General features: G+C 32.7%; 1 protein-coding gene across 1 annotated transcript in view; it reads left to right on the top strand.

Annotated features, from left to right (window-relative positions):
- LOC143203159 (uncharacterized) overlaps positions 1-18,015 on the top strand; it is a 57,833-nt gene extending 39,818 nt beyond the window's left edge. The window contains exon 5 of the mRNA XM_076415295.1: positions 16,855-18,015. Within this exon, the coding sequence (XP_076271410.1) occupies positions 16,855-18,015 (1,161 nt within the window). The remainder of the gene's footprint in view (positions 1-16,854) is intronic.
- Positions 18,016-20,069: the final 2,054 nt, after the last annotated feature.

The raw sequence follows: 20,069 nt of genomic DNA, 5'->3' as shown, positions 1-20,069 counted from the left end.
AAAGCAAATAGATTCACTTTCGAAATAAATATGTTTAGTATACGGTTAATTTAGAGATTAATTAATTAAATGCTGGCAGGCCAGTTGTAACACCTATCCCGTTTAATAAAACAATGAACCCACGTCATCTGAATTGATGACGTCAAAATGTTGCCGCATTAACTCTGACTTTTATTTCCTTTCGGCTTTGACATACAACAAAATTCTTATATAAATAAAATAATTAAACTGTAAAAAATAAAACAACATGTAACTTATTTTAACAATTTACAGAATATATTATCAACATCAATGCATATATTATCAAAGACTAGAATTAATTATACAGTAATAATACTTTGTATGTTAGTGTTGTGTTTTATTATATTTACATTGATTATTCCCTACCCCTATACCACCTATGAGATACAGGCGCATTTTCTATATAGTGGTATTCCATAGAGGCATAATCCACCTAATTAACAATTATTTATCCATGTAATGTTTTACTTTCATTAGAGAGCATATAGACCTTTTACGCATAGTTTTTATTTCTTTCGGTAGTGTGTTTCCTTGTAAAATAATTTTGATAATAGTGTATTTTTTCTTAGATTATTCTGTTAATAAATCTTTCTTGATAAAGCTAGATTTAGTCACTCCATTCGCATCCAAATCGAAGGGGTTATTAACCATTCCTGTTTCGAGCATAAAGAAAAATATATCTGTAATCAGCATTTAAAAAATATTATGACTAATAAAACCTAATAACTGTCTTAACACTATTTTTATTATCGTCTTGCCATCAGTGACTATATTATATTGGTTGGTTGATTTTAATGAACCCCTTCTGTAATATTCATTCTCAATCATTTATATACACATATTGGTATAATAAGACCTTCTTGATTTTGTTTTATTTAAAAATTATATTCTTTTAAAGGCTGCAAATTCCATTCGACCTCTTTGTGGGTTATCTTTACACCATTTAAATCCTATATTACCGAATAGGCTATAAAAGTATGCTCTACATCCCCCAAAAAGTTGCATCTTCTTACCTCTCTATGGATACTTTTTAGATTAACAGTTTACTCTGAAATAATTGTATCAAATTAAGTTTATGTTAAAGAGACTACTCACTGATTTTATACATTTTATATATTTGATCTCTGTTAGAGCTGAAATAATGTCTCTTTTCGTCCATTCTCATATCTGTTCATACTAATAATTAGTGCAGCTGCAACATGCTAAAATACTTTCAATAAAAACTGCAGAAATTTTATAATTAACAGTAAAAATGCTTACCTTTTTAAATGGTTTTCCTGGCAATTTTTTACTCCATTATCTCGTTCCTGTTCGATGTAACTGATTAGAAACGCATTCTGTTATGTCTGGCTTCGGCATTTTGAATCAAAGTATTAATAAGCAGCAATTTAATATTTATTAAAACAAACAATGCGTTCAGATAATATTTGCCGGTATATAACCTGTAGTTATAAATGATATTATGAAGAATTTTGCGGCGAACTTATCCAACACGAATTTACTATTATATATATATATATATATATATATATATATATATATATATATATATATATATATATATATATTAAACATATTGATGACGAGAGTTCACTGTTATTTTCATTAGACTATAGAATTAAATTTAAAATAATTCTAAATTCAGTTGGTCATTTTCTCCCGAATGTGTATATCTTTACAACCTTCCAGTTTTATGCAGCTGTTTAAACTTTTTGTCATTTCATCCCGTCGTAATTTTCTGAATCGAAAGATTCGAATTATACCGCGCGTATACGTTCCGGATTGATGGATACGTTTTTTTCTCTCATCGTACGCCGCCGGCCCCGCTTAGATTTAGCCCGAGGGGAAAAACCCATTAAACCCGGGGCCTATTTATTGAAACACCCTTTTTTATATCTAATCTAAAACGAAAGGAAAAAACACTAATCGCCGAAAGAAAATTGTGGAATATCCAGAGAAACGGGAGGACACAGAGGGAAAAAATAGATTCGGAGATCCTGGTCCAGAAAGCGTTAGTGGAAAATACGGGTAATGAAAAAGATATCATTTCGTCATGGAAAAGGTTTTTTTTTCTCTTCTCATTCGATGCTCCGAATATTTTGAATATATCTATTTAATGGACGGAATTTATTTAAGTAAGGCAATATCATATCCAATTTCTGGGGGAGACACCTGAAATTGTCCATTTATATCCTGGATAAGGCGCCGCGAATGAACGTTAAGCATGGGTATTATTATAATACATTTTGTTTTCCCCTTTTCTACTTGGAAAGGATGAGATAATGATGGTGGGGGGACAGGGACTGGGCGAAGACGTGATAGGAATACGTTGCTAAATACGCACCGGAGTTAAAAAACAAATAGCGAAAGGACGGAAACCCCAAGTACGATGATGATATTCGATCGTTTTTATCATGCCACGGAAGCTGTTTCTGCTTCTTAATTTACTGTTTTATTTCATTTTTATATTTTGATATAGCATTTTTAGATATTTTCCTATACTATATTTAGAGTATGTATTTTATCCACTAGAGATTTCTGAACATATCTCCGGGACTATAGTTTATGGAATTATGCATACCTTTTTTTATTAATTGCATCTTACATTAGATGGGCTTAGTACAAACTTAATTTACATATTAGTTTATTACTACTGTTCTGTTGTACTTCAATTCTATTAATTAAAATTAATTTTATTTTGAGGTCACTGTGCAGCTCATTGGTTCATTGGTTACGTAGCGATAAGCATTAGTAATTAATCGTAGAACTTTCGTTTGTATGCGCCGGATTACTATTTGGTTTGGTGTTTTATACAACCTCATATGTGCATCCCATAAATAAACCATTCTCTTTGATTCTAGATTAAATTGAGAATACCTTCCGACTAACCAGTATATTTGTTTCTTTATATGTTACTTATGTTTCCAATTAAACCTACTATCGAGATATATTCCGAGTTATTTAGTTGATTCGGCTTCTGGAATATGGCATCCGTAAAGTGATATAATTATGTTTTTATAATTTTGCCGCAATACAATATTATAATGTACAGATTTTGAGCTACTAAGCTGTATTTTCCAGTCTCCAGTCCATATATAGATTTTTTTGGACGCTGCTTCTACTTTTTCTACAGCCTTAGTCGGAGATACATATTTTGCCATGAAAACTGTGTCATCGGCAAATATATTCCTAGTACTGGTTCTTTTGTAATTAGTATATCAGATGTAAAGAGCAGATGCTAACTACTTATTTATATTTATATTATACTAGCTGACACGACAGACTTCGTCCTGTCAAAAAGATTTGTAATGTGGCAGTTTTTGTGCCTACGTATTTTAAAAAATTCTCCTGAACAGAACCATCACCCTGGTGATAGGGCGTTGTGAATAAAAAATAATTAAATAAAACATATATAAGGATTGAAAAGTAAGTAATCGCTTTATTGTTAATCATGTGAATCATAATTATTATTATTATTATCATTGTGCTTTGTGGTATACGATGTTTTTTGTTTGATTACCTGGCGCATAGATAAACAAATCTGATGGTTTTCCAACACGGGAACAGGCAACATACAATTGACCATGTGAGAAACATGGGTTTTCTAGATTAATACCACAAACACTTAATGATTGCCCCTGGGACTTGTTTATAGTCATAGCAAAAGCAAGCCACACTGGAAACTGTAGTCGTTTAAACTCAAATGGCACATCAGTCGGAATCATTGGGATGCGCGGTATGAGAACATCTTCTCCTTTATACTTTCCTTTGAGTATAGTTGCTTCTATCATATTGTTGAGTAATTTTTTTATCGCTAACCGTGTACCGTTGCAAAGACGCGGTTGGTTGATATTTCGCAACATTATAACCACCGATCCAACCTTTAATTGAAGATTGTGAGGTGGCAATCCTGGCAAATCCAGCGAGTTTAAAAATTCCGGTGGATAGTTGACTACATCATCTTGATTAGTAGCCGAATCAACTGATTTATATATCCTCAATTCGCCTGTAATTTGTTCTTGAATTTTGAAATTTAATTCATTTACATCTATGTTTTTTGCAGCCAGTATAGCTCGTTCGCTCAACCAATCATGGTTTCTGTAATTTTGAGAAACATCTGGAAACACCTTCTGAATAAGTTCATCTTTTGATCGAGTTAACTGACAAAAACTTTGAGGAAAGTTAATGCAGCCAGTCAACATGTCTATAGGAAATTTGCCATTACCAATGTCAATGAGTTGTTTAGAGAATATGTTTCCAGATTGGTCATTTTGCAACTCGACACGCATATTCTTGCTTAAATGAAGTACTTTGACATGTTTCCACAAATTGGAGGACTTTAGACATGCATTGAGTTCATCAGCTGGCGTTGATCGTGGAATCACTGGCAATGCTTGAAGAAAATCTCCTACTAATAAAATCATTGCACCACCAAATTGGTTATTATTGCTACGTAGATCTTTTAAGGTTCTGTCTAAAGCCTCCAAAGATTTTTTATGTGCCATCGTGCATTCATCCCAAACAATCAATTTACATTGCTACAAAACCTTTGCCATTGCAGAGTTCTTCGAAACGTTGCAGGTTGGAGTTTCATTGCTTTGCATATTTAATGGCAATTTTAGTGCTGAATGGGCTGTTCGACCACCTTCAAGCAAAGTTGCTGCGATTCCCGACGAAGCGAGTTCAAGTGCAATTTTATTTTGTGAGCGAATTGTTGCTAATATTAATGAAATCAAAAAAGTTTTTCCTGTACCACCAGATGCATCTAAGAAGTAAATCCCTCCAGTTTCATCATTTGTTACTTTCATAAGAGTTTCAAATACATACTTCTGTTGTTCATTTAACAGTGGAAGATTTGTTTGAATTAATTCTTTCAAAGCGTTGAGATCAGTCTTTCTCGATGTAACTCTTGGTTAAAAGCGTCATGCATTGGACGATTGGGCGCGGTCAGGCCTATTTGAATTAATAGTTTGTTTGACATTATCAAGCATATGTCCTCAATTGAAATCGATGCTTCATTGTAAATTTCTTCACTGATTTGTATATTTGGATTTCCCATTCTATTCCGTATTTGATACAAAATATCATCACACATATAATCTTTGTACTTGATCCACAAATCAATTGGGTTTGATGGGAAGCATGTAGATATGATTATAGAAAACAATGTTCGTATTTGATGAGCGTGTGATGATATTACAGCATCATTGAGAGTTTGATCCCAATGAGCGTCATTTTCAAGCAATTGCAAACGTTGACAGGCTTCTCTGTAGGATCCACACAATTCACCATCAACAGTTCGTAACTGTTGGAATGATGTTGGGCCACGTACATTGACTAATAGCAGTCGTAAATAAAAACATTCATCATTGCTTGGATGTACTGAATAAATCCGGCCAATCGCATCGGTGGAATATACATCTGTATATCCTGGAACTGGTTTTCCTTGTTTCCGTCGTATAAATCTCCTTGAGGATTGATTCCAGGTATAATATTTTGGCATTTCAGAATATAGCAATGTTTGTGCGAAATCATCGTTTTGGCATGTCTCAAAAAAACTGGTTAATGTAGTAGATGGTGGCTGAGCAGCTCTTTGTACTGCGTTCTGTGCTGCAAAATACACTCTTTGTCCATTTTCTAAATGCACAGCTAAGTGAACAACAGAAGGGTGTCTCTCATGAATAGGAAAAGAAAATATTCGCCAAACTGCTTCATTACTACTGATATAGCGGCCCATTTGGTATTGGGTAACTTCATCATATTATATCACTCCCTTTGGTTACATATTTGCAAATGTATTTAATCGATTTCACTGAATGGCAAGATTCAACGTTGATGTGTGCTTTGAATGTCTTTGATAAAATGGGTGAATATGGAACAATCCAACGATTATCTATTTCAATATCTTGTTGATTTAATTTGACAATTGTTGATTTTCCATTGTCTGCTGTCGATCTGCGACGATGCAATGGATAACCGTCATTACCAGTAATTGTTTACGATATTAATATCCGTGGATATCGTTTTGAACATTTACCATCCATCATACACGGTGAATTTTGATTAAGAGTTCCACAGGGACCAAGTATCATGTTTTTGATAACTACCTCATGCAATCCAGGATCTACTTGTACATTAGGGATTTCAGCTGATATCACTGCATCAACTTCATTTGGCCTTATCTTTTCAACCAACCAAATCAAAATGTGTGCAGGTGGCAATCCTCGTTTCTGCCACTCCACAGAATACATCCAGCAGCGTGTCTCACCAAACACATTATGTTTTACGATGAAATTCATTAAAGATTTCAACTTTTGTCTAAAGACTCTGGCTGTAATATCATGACGATCAATGGGTGATTGCCCAGGGAATAACTCCTGCTTAATTTCTATCCATTGCGGATTGCATGTAAATGTGATGAACAAATCTGCTGTACCATAATGTCGAACATACGACATGGCATCTTGAGCATATTCGTGCACATGCCGAGGGCTTCCGATGTATGTTGCTGGAAGAATAGTCATCCGACCGACATTCTGTGCATTTCCATCAGTATTAATCGCATCTCGAAGGTGAATATACTCTTCAGATCGGAGTTTGGTTTGATTCAACCTGATGAATGTTAATCTCTCCGTTTCAATTTTAACATACATGTCAACAACATATTTGTGATATAATCGCCGACATTTCAATATGTGATTATCTTCATTTTCCCGAATCATTAGGCGGTATGAATAATAGTTCACTGAACTGACTTTTTTGTTGGTTTCAGAACCTGTAAACAGATTTTGTTTTAATAAGATTCAAATACATAATATAGTGACTGAGATATTATCACCATAGCTAAACTAATACTTTAGTTACCTGTAATGGGATTTATCATTTTTATTGATAAATTGTAGCCATCTTCACCTTGCCAAAATATAATGGGATATTGCAGTGCATCATATGAGGGGTGTGTTTCCTTTATACGTTGTAATTGATAATTCTGACGATGTAAAACAATATCACAGGATTCCAAATTTTCTCCAACTACAACGATAGCAACTTCATCAATAGTTGGTGCATTAAAACGTCTTGTATGTTGACCTGCAGGTGTTTTATCAGCTCTGATTACAATTTTGTGATTATCGGATGGCATCAGATCCAGGGCAGTTTTAAACAATATAATCAATTGATTGTGTTGATGAAATAAAGTTTGTAATTGTTCTACAATAGACCTCTTTACTAAATTGTTATGTGCACAACGCAGATCAATTTCTTGTGGTGAATTGCCCATAAAGTAAATTTGCAGGAATTTGTTGTCGCTATCTGACACTGGTAACAGTGAACCTGCTCTGTGATATATTTGCCCTTGTATCTGTAAATAAAAAAATATTATGGTGTGGTATAAATTAATGGATTGTCAGTGATCAAACTTAAATAATATTTGATCTTAAAAAGTATATATTTAGTTTTAACATTAAACTCCAACGCACACACGCACATTGTTTTGATAGATATGATCTTTGACGTTAGGAACACACCTACATTGCTTAGACAACAGTGAGTGCTTGTAATTTAATATGAACTTTATACTATAGCAATAAAGCTCAAATTGACTACGTTTTAGTTACAAATCATTTGTATGGGAAAAAGAAAAGGGCTATTTTTAGAGTTTTTCCAGCAATAATTCTAATTTTGCTTGCCGTAAAAACCATCCTTGAGCTTCAACGAACATTTTAAAAAAAGATTTGGCTAAATTGGTCCAGGCGTTGTTGAGTTATGCGCTTACCAACACATTTTGCGATTCATTTTTATATATAAGATTTCTACTTTACTAATTTTTTTTAAACTGTTATGTATAGATGTTGCACTCATTGCGTTCTTTACTCTTAGTCATAGACAAAGCGTGTGTCTTCATTACCTCGAAGGTCTCGAAGGAATAATCGAGTGATCACTGTATAATATAAGACTCTAACATTGCTTAAGTCTGTGACATACCGAAGGATTGGTAAGATAAGCGTTCAAAAGTAACTGATTTTAGTCTTGATTGTAATATTTCAACTTTTTCATATACTACGTCTTATAGAAGTAAAAGCTATTGATATTTAGTAGATTCTACTTAGTACGTCAGCGGAAAATTCCACTTTTTCTGCTGTATTACTGAACCCAAGTATTTGAACTCCTGGACTTGTTCTAACTATATTCTGTCGAGATTCACAATAGCAGACGATTCGTCAATTGTGGAGACTTTTCTTCATGAATTTTTCACCTCTCGTGAATTATATCATGAAGAATGCTAGAAGACTGAACTTTATATCAGTAGTGAATTTAGCGCTATTTTCAGTGAGCTTGAGCTTAGTTAAAAAGTTTGTAAATATCAGCCAGACCAAATAAACCTTTAGTTGGTACAAAGAGGGTTCAAAATATAAATGACAAGAAACAACATTTAAAATAATATTAAGCTATGGTATATGCAAAAAAAAAAATGTTTAGCAACAACTTTTGAATGTATGCCTTAAAATTATTATAATTTATTTCAAATTAAAGAACTTTTATCTTTGAGAAGTTAAGAGACAATAATAATGTATTCAGTTCTGACAATTACTTTAGATTAATAAAAGTACTGAACTCACTAGTGCCAATTCGATTTGTTTATGGTTTATTGATATGGAAATGAAAGTGGAGTAATCACAGAACATATTAAAGACTCATAGATTTATCTCCATTTTTTCGATTATATAGACTTTACAGTTTAGTGTTTTGGTGTTTAGTGTTTGTGTTAGAGATTATTTTTAAAGGACGAAAGATTGGCGCATCTTTTACTGGCGTATAATCAGTCAAATTTGAACGACTGATTAATAGAGGGTATTGAGTGAAATACAGAAGAAAAATATAGTTACCCCCTAAATCATACATCCTAATCAGCGGAATTCTTATGCCTTTAGTTGGACTTTCCATATTATAATATTATAAGTAATGCAAGGAGACAGAAACAACAAATTATTCAACACGTACATATTGTGAACATACAATTATCTTTTTAGTTAATTTAGCAGCAGTTTTATACAATAATTTTCTTTATATTATTAGTTTTCATAATATTATTTTTCATTACACACTACTATATCCCCTACTTCTAGACAAACGAAATAAAATCTACACCTACATTCTTAAAAGTCAACATATTTTCTTTGATTTATTGAGTTATACGTATATATTGTAAACTTGGACAAAACACATTAATTGCGATTGGTGCTTATTGTCGTCAGTCGATGGCTTGTTTGTCTCTAGGTATTAGTATATATTTATTAAGCGGTACACTACCGTTAGTGTCGCAAGACTTCGGAATGGGCCTCGAAAGTTTTTGTCTCGGTTGCAGTTAACCATCTCTATTTTGGATTGCTCCGTATGTATTTTTTGAAGCGGCTTATTGCATTTTCCCTCTAAGTGACCGTTATCACCATAGAAGCATGTGAGGAATGTTCGCTGCTCAGTTGAAAAACGCAATTGTATTCTGTCATTGTTTCTATGAGTTTCATGAATCTGTAAGATGCGGAACGCGAATATAATAAAGATTGTCAGTTTCGACTATGAATTCACACACATCCATCAGCAATTTATCGTCACTAGTGTTATTTAGTTGTAATAAATAATGTTATTTTTTATACCTGAAGCAACTGCACTTGTGAATAGCACCAAGTATATTTTGACTCAAATCATCCGATAAAACACCATTTAATGAAAGTTAGAAAAAGAAGCTTGCTTGATATTTAAAACAAAAATACTCCATTGATAAAACCGTAAAATAAAAAGATTGTGATTTAAATAAAGTTGCAGAAGAACGCGCTAGTTGCTCCAGTAAATGAACTTAAAAAGCTCAAAGATAAGATATTGTACGGATTGATCGATAGTGATTTTACAAATATATAAATTTACTTGATATTCAGTTCTGAATAGTTCAGTTTTGCATTGGATCATGGCTGCATTTAAAATGATTATACGCAGCGTACTAAATGGGCTTTATCCTGACCATAATACATGTTCCTCGGCAAGAGAGACTATTAATTGCTCCAATCTAGTGCTCTTTATTTTATTGACATTTCATGTATTATAAAGTATTAAGGCTGAAAGATATAATGATAGAACCGATTACAATAAATGCGCTTTAGCCAAGCATACCTAGGAGTATTAGAATAGAAAAATTGCAAAAATGAATTAGTTTTATATTCATTCAGATATATGAAAAAACTCAAATTGAACAAAACTAGCATATTAAAATGCAACTAAACTACCTAAAGATATTTTGCTTCCTGTAATGTTTTGTTGGAGAATTGTTAGTGAGTTCGAAAATCTAAGTGGCTTGAAAGCACCGAATAAACATGATTATTGTTATTCTAGAATTTTGTTAATCTATGTTGGGATGATATTTTCACATATGTCGGGCTTTCTTTTCAGATCCGTATATACCGCCCGGTGAAGCGGACAGAATAATTTGTTTTCTATGCAATAATTGAACAATACAACTTTAAATGACCATACTATTATTGATTGCTTTTTATCCTTATTGATTACTCTTTAATAATTCTAACAATATGGGAATAACCGAAAGTAACTCAATAGCTAAATAACACTACTTAGATGTAAATAACTTCGTAATATTTTAACCACAGACTCTCCATTTTAATATCCTTTAAAATGAAACATTGATAGTACGGGAGCTAGTAATGTAGAGAAAACAAGAACTTCAGGTAAGCTAATATTTTGACATTTGATCTCTTTCACTCTCTCGGTCAGCACCCGGTCCATATGACCTGGCAGCAGGGGTTCCGTTTACCAGTGGAACCAATCAATGTAACCGCATTGTATCTGTACAGGTAAAAATACTCGATACTTAACTTAATAAAGAATGGATAATTTTTTCATGACTTCTGACAGGCTTAACAAAAATATTTAATTCATTGGCAGATATTTTTATGATTGTTTGTAATGTGCCAGACGCTAATTTTAATTTATAAAAAAAATTCAAATTATTTCAGTATGGCTGTCATTTCTTATATGATATTATTTAAGTATCAGAATACGCAAAATTAATTTGCCAAACAATAATTCTATTGTGAAATAATAAGGAACACAGATTAAGTACGGGAACTAAAATAGGTATGTTGAAAATATGCCGTCAGTAGGGGCGGCAGCCCCCGAAAAAAATATCGATATATTAATATATCCATATTTCGGTATAACCATACTTTTGAAAAATATTTATATATCGATTTATCGATATATCGGAGAGAAAATGGATATTTTGAATAATACCTTCAAATTAAGTTCCAAAATTAAGTACCAATTTAAAAAGTTTATTAAAATTGTTGCTTACTTTTTTATATGCTAATAAAGGAATGGATATATCGGTCAATAAAATATCTAAAAATATTATTTAATCATTTTATTAAGTTAATTTAAAAATATTTTACCTGTAATCATACCCGATGCTGACCGAGAGAGTGAAAGAGATATATTAAAAATCAGCTTACCTGATTCTCTCACAGAAACGCTGCTAGCTCTAAGACTAACTATTAAGGAGTTGTTTTGCGTTGCAAAATTGCCTGCCGGCAGTTTGCAGTACAGCGTTGCCAGAATTTGATTTTAAATATTACGCGTCCATGGTTGATTTATGTATGTTAACATATTCGATGGTTAATATGGCGTATAAGAGTTGGAGCTAACAGCAATTCAACCAGAGCCTAAAATATTTGTTTAAATATATATTTTTTTAAATTTAGGGTTCTTTAGTTAAGTTTATTTAGAGTCGTGCCAACACAGTTATGTTATTTAGCGACTTTAAACACTTACTTAACCTTAACGAACACTATCGTCGGTTTTTTATCATAAAACGAATTTTAACTCCAGCAAGATTCGACCCTAGTATGCTATTGTCGGCGTTAAACTAAACTAAACTAAACTAAACCCTTAGCCTGTACGGCTACCCGCTGAATCTGTTTTTATATTTTGTGTCACCGATCTGAAGTCTATTCCTGGTTGCTTGATTTGGGTGTTTTTCGTGTTGTTGGAATATGCTCATTTGTAGTTAATATGTAAATTAAATTTATTTTAACAAAAAAGGTGACTACAAGTAATTGAAATCATTCTAACATGAAATACGCCCTTAAAGGTAAATACAAGCCCAACACCTCAATCTAATTTTTTTGTTCATTTTTGATAGTCAGCGTTAAGTCAATCGAGCAATATACAAGACTTCTTTTCTGGAGAATCTAAATAAAACTAAAAACTGGATAACTTATAATTACAGTGAAATTATATGTGACCATCGATGGTATAGTCATCTACCAATTTGCCTTTAATTATTTCATGAATTGTACTTTTTACCAAAGTTTTCATAGTATACACAGTATAGAAGAGCTCCCTGAATTTGGCTATTCTAAAATTCCAATAACCAATGGCTAAGCAGTAACTGATCTAATATTCACAAGTATTTCGCAGTCCCAATATCATTTTGTTAAGGGAAATTGAGCAACTTCAAATCATCTTAAACAAATTTTATAGTCTCATAGCGATCCTTTTGCTAGAACTGTATTAAATATATTCATATCATCGAATATGGTATTTAATTATTTTAGAAATATAATTAAGGATATAACAAGGATTTACTAGAATAACAGAGGTGAACGAAACATAAAAAATATACAGTTTTTGTCTTTGTGTGAACTTTTCGATTGTCAAATTGGTGTGAGCAGCATGTTAAGCTGTTGAGACATTATTTATCCCTGGCCTTGATATATCAGATATAAGTCAATTGACGAGAAGAAATTTATGAAGATCATACAAATGTGACTTTAAAGAGCTCCTGAGGAGAAAATCCGAGACCAGCAAGCAATAGTTCCAATGGCGGATTAGTATTATAAAAGTTTTAAAAACAGACTGTTACAAACTTGACTAATGTAATGTTTGCTGGGGATAGCACCATATTGGCTGATACAGATTCAAAGCAATATTCAAAGTCAAAGCTTTTAGCAATAATTCACGCACTGGCACACCGAATCAGTCGCTGAATATAACGTATATATTGATATATTTATATATAGCATGGGGCAAAAGTCCCGACACCTTTTTTTATTGGCACCTTGTTATGTGACGTTTTGCTCAGTTTCGCTTTAACCATCGTGTTGTGTAGATGTCCAAATTTTCCTATTAATAAATATACGCGACTAGAACGAGCAGAAATAGTGACAACATTTATTGAAAATAATTGTTCCATTATTGCTATTCAGCGAAAATTACGTCAATAGTAGCGGGACTATTACCCCACCCTTTATAAAATATATATTATTTATAAATGCAATGGAAATAAATATATTTTTTGTTTAAACGTTATGGTATCTATATGAGAAATTTTATCATAAATAGTTCACTAGCTATTCTACTTCTACTTCGTCAAATGATGATAACGCCACCCATTCTGGGCTTAAATCTATAATAGAACAGCAATAAATCTATCGAAAATTTCAATAAAATTGGAAAAAAGCATCATAGTTCCAAATCTGCCATTATAGCGGGCCCATCAAGCCATATATAACTTCCAGCTAAATTATATTTTACCACTGGGGTAATAAAATTCCCATTTTCTGTTACCTATTACGTCTTCCATAAAGAAAACGGACGTGAAATACGGCCGTTGCAACGCCATGTGACTGCAACGAAAATCGGAAACAAGCCGATGAAAATTTATTATTGCAAATAATTTATATAAAATCCTTAATCCGAATTGCCGGTCGTCTAAAACTTTCAGGTCACCGCCGATAATGGATCAATGAATGTCTTTTCACTTTTATGACGTGGAACAGAGTTGGCCTTATTAAAGTCGTGATTATTTTAAATTATGGCTATTGGCATCAAGCTCATCAATATCATTCATTTTCTTTAAAACATGTTCGAGTAATTTAATTTTAAAATAAATTTGACTTTTAATATGACTCATTCAAAGTCTATACAACAGGAAATTATATAAACATTATAAAAAACAAACTAATATGAACCGACTTGGAAGCCGTAGTAGTTAAGGTGACAGGACGATTTTACACTACTTCAATAGTTGAGGGTTTATATCGTGTCAGAGTATTTTGTTTGCAATAATAATTGAAATGTCTCTACCCTAGCAGCCAGGCTGGTGCAGTCCGAATGGTTTATGGGATGCTGCCTAAATTGTTCACTGACCAGTCGGTAAGCTTAAAGCCTAGGATCGTCGTTTGGAATCGATGTTAGGCTATAAGTTCAAATAATCAGCTGTCGTTGATATATCATAAAATATATCGCTAATCCCTTGAGAAATGTTATTCGGTACTATTCAATCCATAACCTTATGCCCATATGCCTTTTTTAATAAATTCCAATCCCCCGGTTATGGGTCATATTGAAGTTTATAAAGTTTTAATAATCTTCAGGTTTTAAGAAATACAGGCCAGCTAAGAACAGCCTTTTTGGTAGTAGGTATTATTGGTCAAGATGATTCCAAATCATAATAAAAATGCCAATCAGCTATCTCTAACATTTTAATATTTTCATATCTAGTACCATCATAAGATGTGTATTATTACATTACGGAAATATTTATACTTCATTGTCTGTTCCTCATTCAATTTCCTCATGAGTTCATATGAAGGAAAATATAATATAATTATACATGTATAGAAATATATACGAAAAAATTAATCAAAGCATTTGTAAATGAGCTAAGGGATTCATCGCTGGTCCAAAATACCGTGACCACTAAGAGTAATTTAAATTGAAAGAAGGTATTCTCGATTAACTTATTCTCTGCGAAAAAGAGGCTCGCAACAACGACGAGTGGAAAGAAAAAGAGGATTTGGATATCATCTAAGAAATAATTAGTTAAAAGTAGTTAAAGAACATTTTAAGAGGTCGAAACAGACAGGCATGGTAAAAATGATCATAATTGAGTGGATTTGCTGTCTTGCTTTTGTTACCGATTCTTAGTATTTGCATGTTTCAGATTGCTCTATAAAATCAATATTTTTTCAATGACATCAAATAAATGCATACCACTAAAGATTCTTCATTTCTCGTCAACGTTTAGATATAAGTTAGTTTATATAAATTAGATTATATTACACATAAGCGCCACCATTACCCAATAATTAGTAAATATTGTTTTTTCAGCTTTCCGGGTGGGTGGTGGAATACATTGTTACCCACCACAAAGTTATTCAATGAGGCAAATGGCAACAAACGTAAACCATTGTTAGTCATTTCTCCATAACCAATATTTTCCAAAACTTCTAACTCCAACTAAACATATATGTCAGTGAAATTATCCAGCCAGAATAGATAAATCAGTGGCAGGAATAGAATTAATATCTTCTTGAAGTTTCTTGTAAGAGTAGTTTATACATGCCTGACTTTGTTTCATTAGATGCGTATACGCATACAAGTTCTCACGATACTGTGAATTATGTTGACCCTATCGGTAAGTTTCTTATAGTGTCTGACTTTATTTTGATCCATTTGATCATGTAATCTTGTCTATTACGAAACTCTATATATTTTTCATTACTATTTAGTGTGCTGATGCCGATTAAGCTGTGTGTAGTACAATGTCATTTGGAGTTTAATATTTTGAACAATAAAATTAATTAAAATGTGTTATAACTTCTTCATTTCTAAATAATAAAAGCAGCATAATAATTTTTTCATAGTTTCTAGCAGGTTCAGTCTAAAAAAATTAGAAAAATCTTGTGGAATCGAATAACTCATTTTCTAATGCAATAAGAGTTTGAAGATGAGACTAATGCTTAACAATTAATTATTATTATCATCAACATATATTTATAGCTGGTACTCAGAGATACTTATTAACCAATACGCTACTGTTGGTGCAAATCTTGAAACATCTTCGATTCCGCCACGTTAGTTGATGTTTCGGGGGTATTGAAATATAATGTGACTCACCAAAAAATTATTCAGTGAGGCAAATGTCAACGTAAACCATTGTTATTGATTTGTCCATAACCAATACTTCCCAAAATCTATCTGTGCGTTAAAATCTCCAGCCAGAATGGATAGATAAGCTGCAGAATTAAAAACTTGTTGAAGTTGGTTGTAAAAATCATCTAGACTTATCTTAGCTTGTTTCAGTAGATGCGTAAATGGATATAATATATGTTTATACACTGCGGCGAATTATGAGAACGAATATACGATCTGATTTAGACTACAACGAAATGATACAAGAAGCCGTTCTTGTATCAACTATGAAACCGATGCCCGCCAATTGTAGATCATCACCGGAATAACACAAGATCTATACTTCATCGATGGGCGGTAGGTTAATGGACATTGTTCCGGAACCAATGAAAAAGCGACTTTACATTTTGCCAATTTCAGAACGATAATGCTTATCACAATAACAATTTTTGACATTCAATCCCATATCAACCGTTTTAAGACAGATAAATATAAGCTTCTTATAATTAGTATGTTTACTTGTACCCCTTTAAGTAATTGAGTTCCAACTATACAAAAACATGTTTGAATATTTATACATTTTTTAATCCAAGCTTTATTAGTCGTTGACGAAACAAATGTATGAAACGAATTTTTAGTATTTTGTTTACCGAAGCTGAAGTATTTTGAGAAACGGCAGGGAACGTCTAGCTTTGTAATGCCACCAATTCCGCCATTTTATTAAAAATTCCCACGCCAGCATCCGCCGAAAAACAAACGCCTCGAATACCTGACTCTATATAAAACTATTTTGCCGCAATACAGCGGCCACGTCTAAACTTTATTTCGCCTAATTTTTCTCTCTGCTTTCAGGATCTGAGATCGTTGGAATGCCGACACTGCGGACTGAAAAGGATCAACACCCAAATCTACCACCTGTTGCCTTATTTAACCCACTTAGATCTGGGCTACAACGAGATACAGTTCCTCGCTAACGACGAGTTTCAGGACCTGCACCGACTTCACACGCTGAAATTGGACGGGAATCTGTTCCCCGTCATACTGGAGAACACGTTCGTCAATCAGCAACAGCTGAAGTACTTGTGCTTGGCACGGAATCGGATCGCGAAGATACCGGATACCGCGCTGAAGAATCTAACCAGTTTAATCGAGCTTGATATCGGGTACAATAAGTTAAGTAAAGCGGAAAGTGTAGCGTTCAGTTACGTGAAAAAATCTCTGGTGAAGTTAATTATAAGCGGTAATAAGTTCCGTCTAAACATCGTCAAGGACCTACTGGACGTACTGACGTCCATACGAGATCTCAGCATTGCTCACATGAGACTAGTCAGCATACCTGAAGGTTTTTTTCCTGAGCGTATACGAAACCTGAACTTGTCCGGAAATAACTTGACCGAATTAACCGTTGGTATGTTCCCGAAACATCTCCAACTCCTCGACATCAACGCCAACGATATCCGCGGCCTAAACGACAGTGTGCTGACATTTTTTGAATCGATTCCCCACATAAAATTTCGCGATAACCCATGGACGTGCGATTTGTGTCACATCAGCGATATCTTTTTTCGCGTCAACCACACGAACCTCTTTCTAAATACAACATGTGCCTTTCCCAGTGTTCTCAAAGGTAAAAGTCTGCAGAGATTGACTCTCGACGAGATCCCGGCGTGTAGTGATTCGGGCGGCGGTGAAGAGGACCCCTTCGGATCGAATAAAAAGGGCCTAATTATCGGTTTAGTTTGTATAGTTACGTTCGCTGTCTCTTCGATAATATTCGTGGTGTGCTCGTGCGTGAGGAGGCATCACCAGAATGAAGCGAGACGAAGGAAACGCGCTGCAGAATGTCAGGAGAACAACTTGGACCATTCCACCGCGATTTTTACGAAGAATCAACTCAATTTTCAGTTTCCCCTAGATCTGACAGAGCGAAAATTGTCAGTATCCACCATAGGAGAGATCAAAAAGGATGATAGGCAAGGAATGTCTAATGGTACTATTACCACAGGCCTGTAAATCAATTAATGATATATATCTGTAAGTTACAGATACTGAGAGGCACAAAAAACGATTAATCTTCTACTTTTGTATAATTTCTCATAGATTATTTAAATTTAAGTGTCAATTTTAGTTCATAGATAGAATGTATCATTATGAAACGATAAATTATGTAAGCGTTAAAAAGGAGATACATATTTTTAATGAACATTCTGATTTCACATTAAATATGTTTTTACAAAATTTATGAAACGAATCAAGTGCTCATATATATATATATATATATATATATATATATATATATTTATATATTTATTTATTTATTTTCTATCGCACTACTGTTTGAGTCTAAATTTCTGACCATTTTCAGAAGTTCGGTAAAGAGAAATTACCACCCTTCGGTAAAGATTTGTAACTAACCATTTAACTTCCTTCAAATTACAAATTTGAAATTAACCTTTCTACGTGGAACATTAAGAGGAATTTCTTAAATAACAAACACATCCTAGAAAAATTGGCTGATGGCTAGGATTAATTATTATTTTGGAGAATCTCAATAGAAGCAAAACATAAATTAATTGAAATAGGAAATGGTACTTTTGCACGTTAGGTTATCTTTATGTCTTACCTGATGATGTAGACCATTCCTGATTGGAAGCAAATAGATCTCATGTTATTAAAAAAATATAAAATTAATAATAATAGTTTTATATAATTTAAAATCATATCCTATTCTATAGCTTAATCAAGATTAAGGAACTATTGCATTATAAAAACTATAATGACTGGATTGGTTTAATTATCGGTATACTTTACTACCTACTTTTAATTTTAATTAATTTTTACTTTTAATCGATTTTATTATTAACAGAAATTCAAATTAATATAAACAATCTCCAAAAAGGAAAATATCAAAAGTTTAGAATAAAATAGTGGGAACATTGTTCTCTATCGACATATATGTTTGAATTCACTTTCCTCTTTATGATCGACATCATTTGATCTGATATGTATAGTTAAAGGATATAGCAATTCTCTATATTCTTCTGCTATTTTGCAATCCAAAATAGAACTTTACTTAAATATATTATCAATTTTTGCATTTTTCTACGTTCTTGTTCATTCATTATTTAATTAATTCCTAACAATTATTAGTACATCCCTTTCATTCCAGTATTCCAGTACACTAGGTGAAGATGCTCGACTGAAGATAAAGAGATCACTGTAATAGACACTTCAAAATACTTTCACTAATTTTTTTTATTGTATTATTTAAGTAACATTTCTGTATAATAATTATCTTAAAATAGCGAAGAATTTATAAAAAAAACTAAGAAGATTAATAAATCAAACAGAAACAAATCTTAAGACATCAAATCGAACTAGACAATATGCATGGAACTGATTTTCTGACAGTATCGATTCAGATCTCACTCAAATTGGAATCGAACATCTGCCGCTTTCAGTCACAGGCGTAATATTAACAGACATAAATTATATTTCCCTCTTACCGAAACATTGTTTCACTTTTGGCACAGAGCACTGCTACGATTTATTCGATTTGCTTCGCTTCTGGATTATTAACAACTGATGATTTCGATGGCATTCACGTCGGAAAATACTAATAATGCGAATTGAATTGACATATTGCTGTTAGATGAAGTAATAACTTATAATTTGATGACTAGTTCTCCGCGTATATATAGATATAAATCTACGTTCAATCGATGTTAACCTTAATAAATTAGGTATACGAATAATTTTCTACAGTAGGAAAAAAAGGAAATCATAACATTATAAATTATGTTAAAATTATTTGATTATCAAAATTCATATTTGTGAGTTATAAACCAAATAATTGTCATTTGCAGAACATTTTTTAATGTGGCGAAACCTGAAGGTCATGATATGGGATTGCTTACAGAAATATATTGGTAAAGCTGACAAATGTGTACAGAATTCATAAATCAAACCATCTGAAATAATCATAGGGAATCCAAATAATTCGTATTTACACATTTGAGCTGACAACTGAATGAATGAAGTATTTTTCTTACGAAATTTAAGAAACA

The sequence above is a fragment of the Rhynchophorus ferrugineus genome, unplaced genomic scaffold (genome assembly GCF_030347505.1).
Source record: "Rhynchophorus ferrugineus isolate W39M unplaced genomic scaffold, kcgeb_rfMv2 rfM9, whole genome shotgun sequence".
Taxonomy (NCBI): domain Eukaryota; kingdom Metazoa; phylum Arthropoda; class Insecta; order Coleoptera; family Curculionidae; genus Rhynchophorus; species Rhynchophorus ferrugineus.
This window is presented reverse-complemented; position numbering and strand designations above follow the sequence as displayed.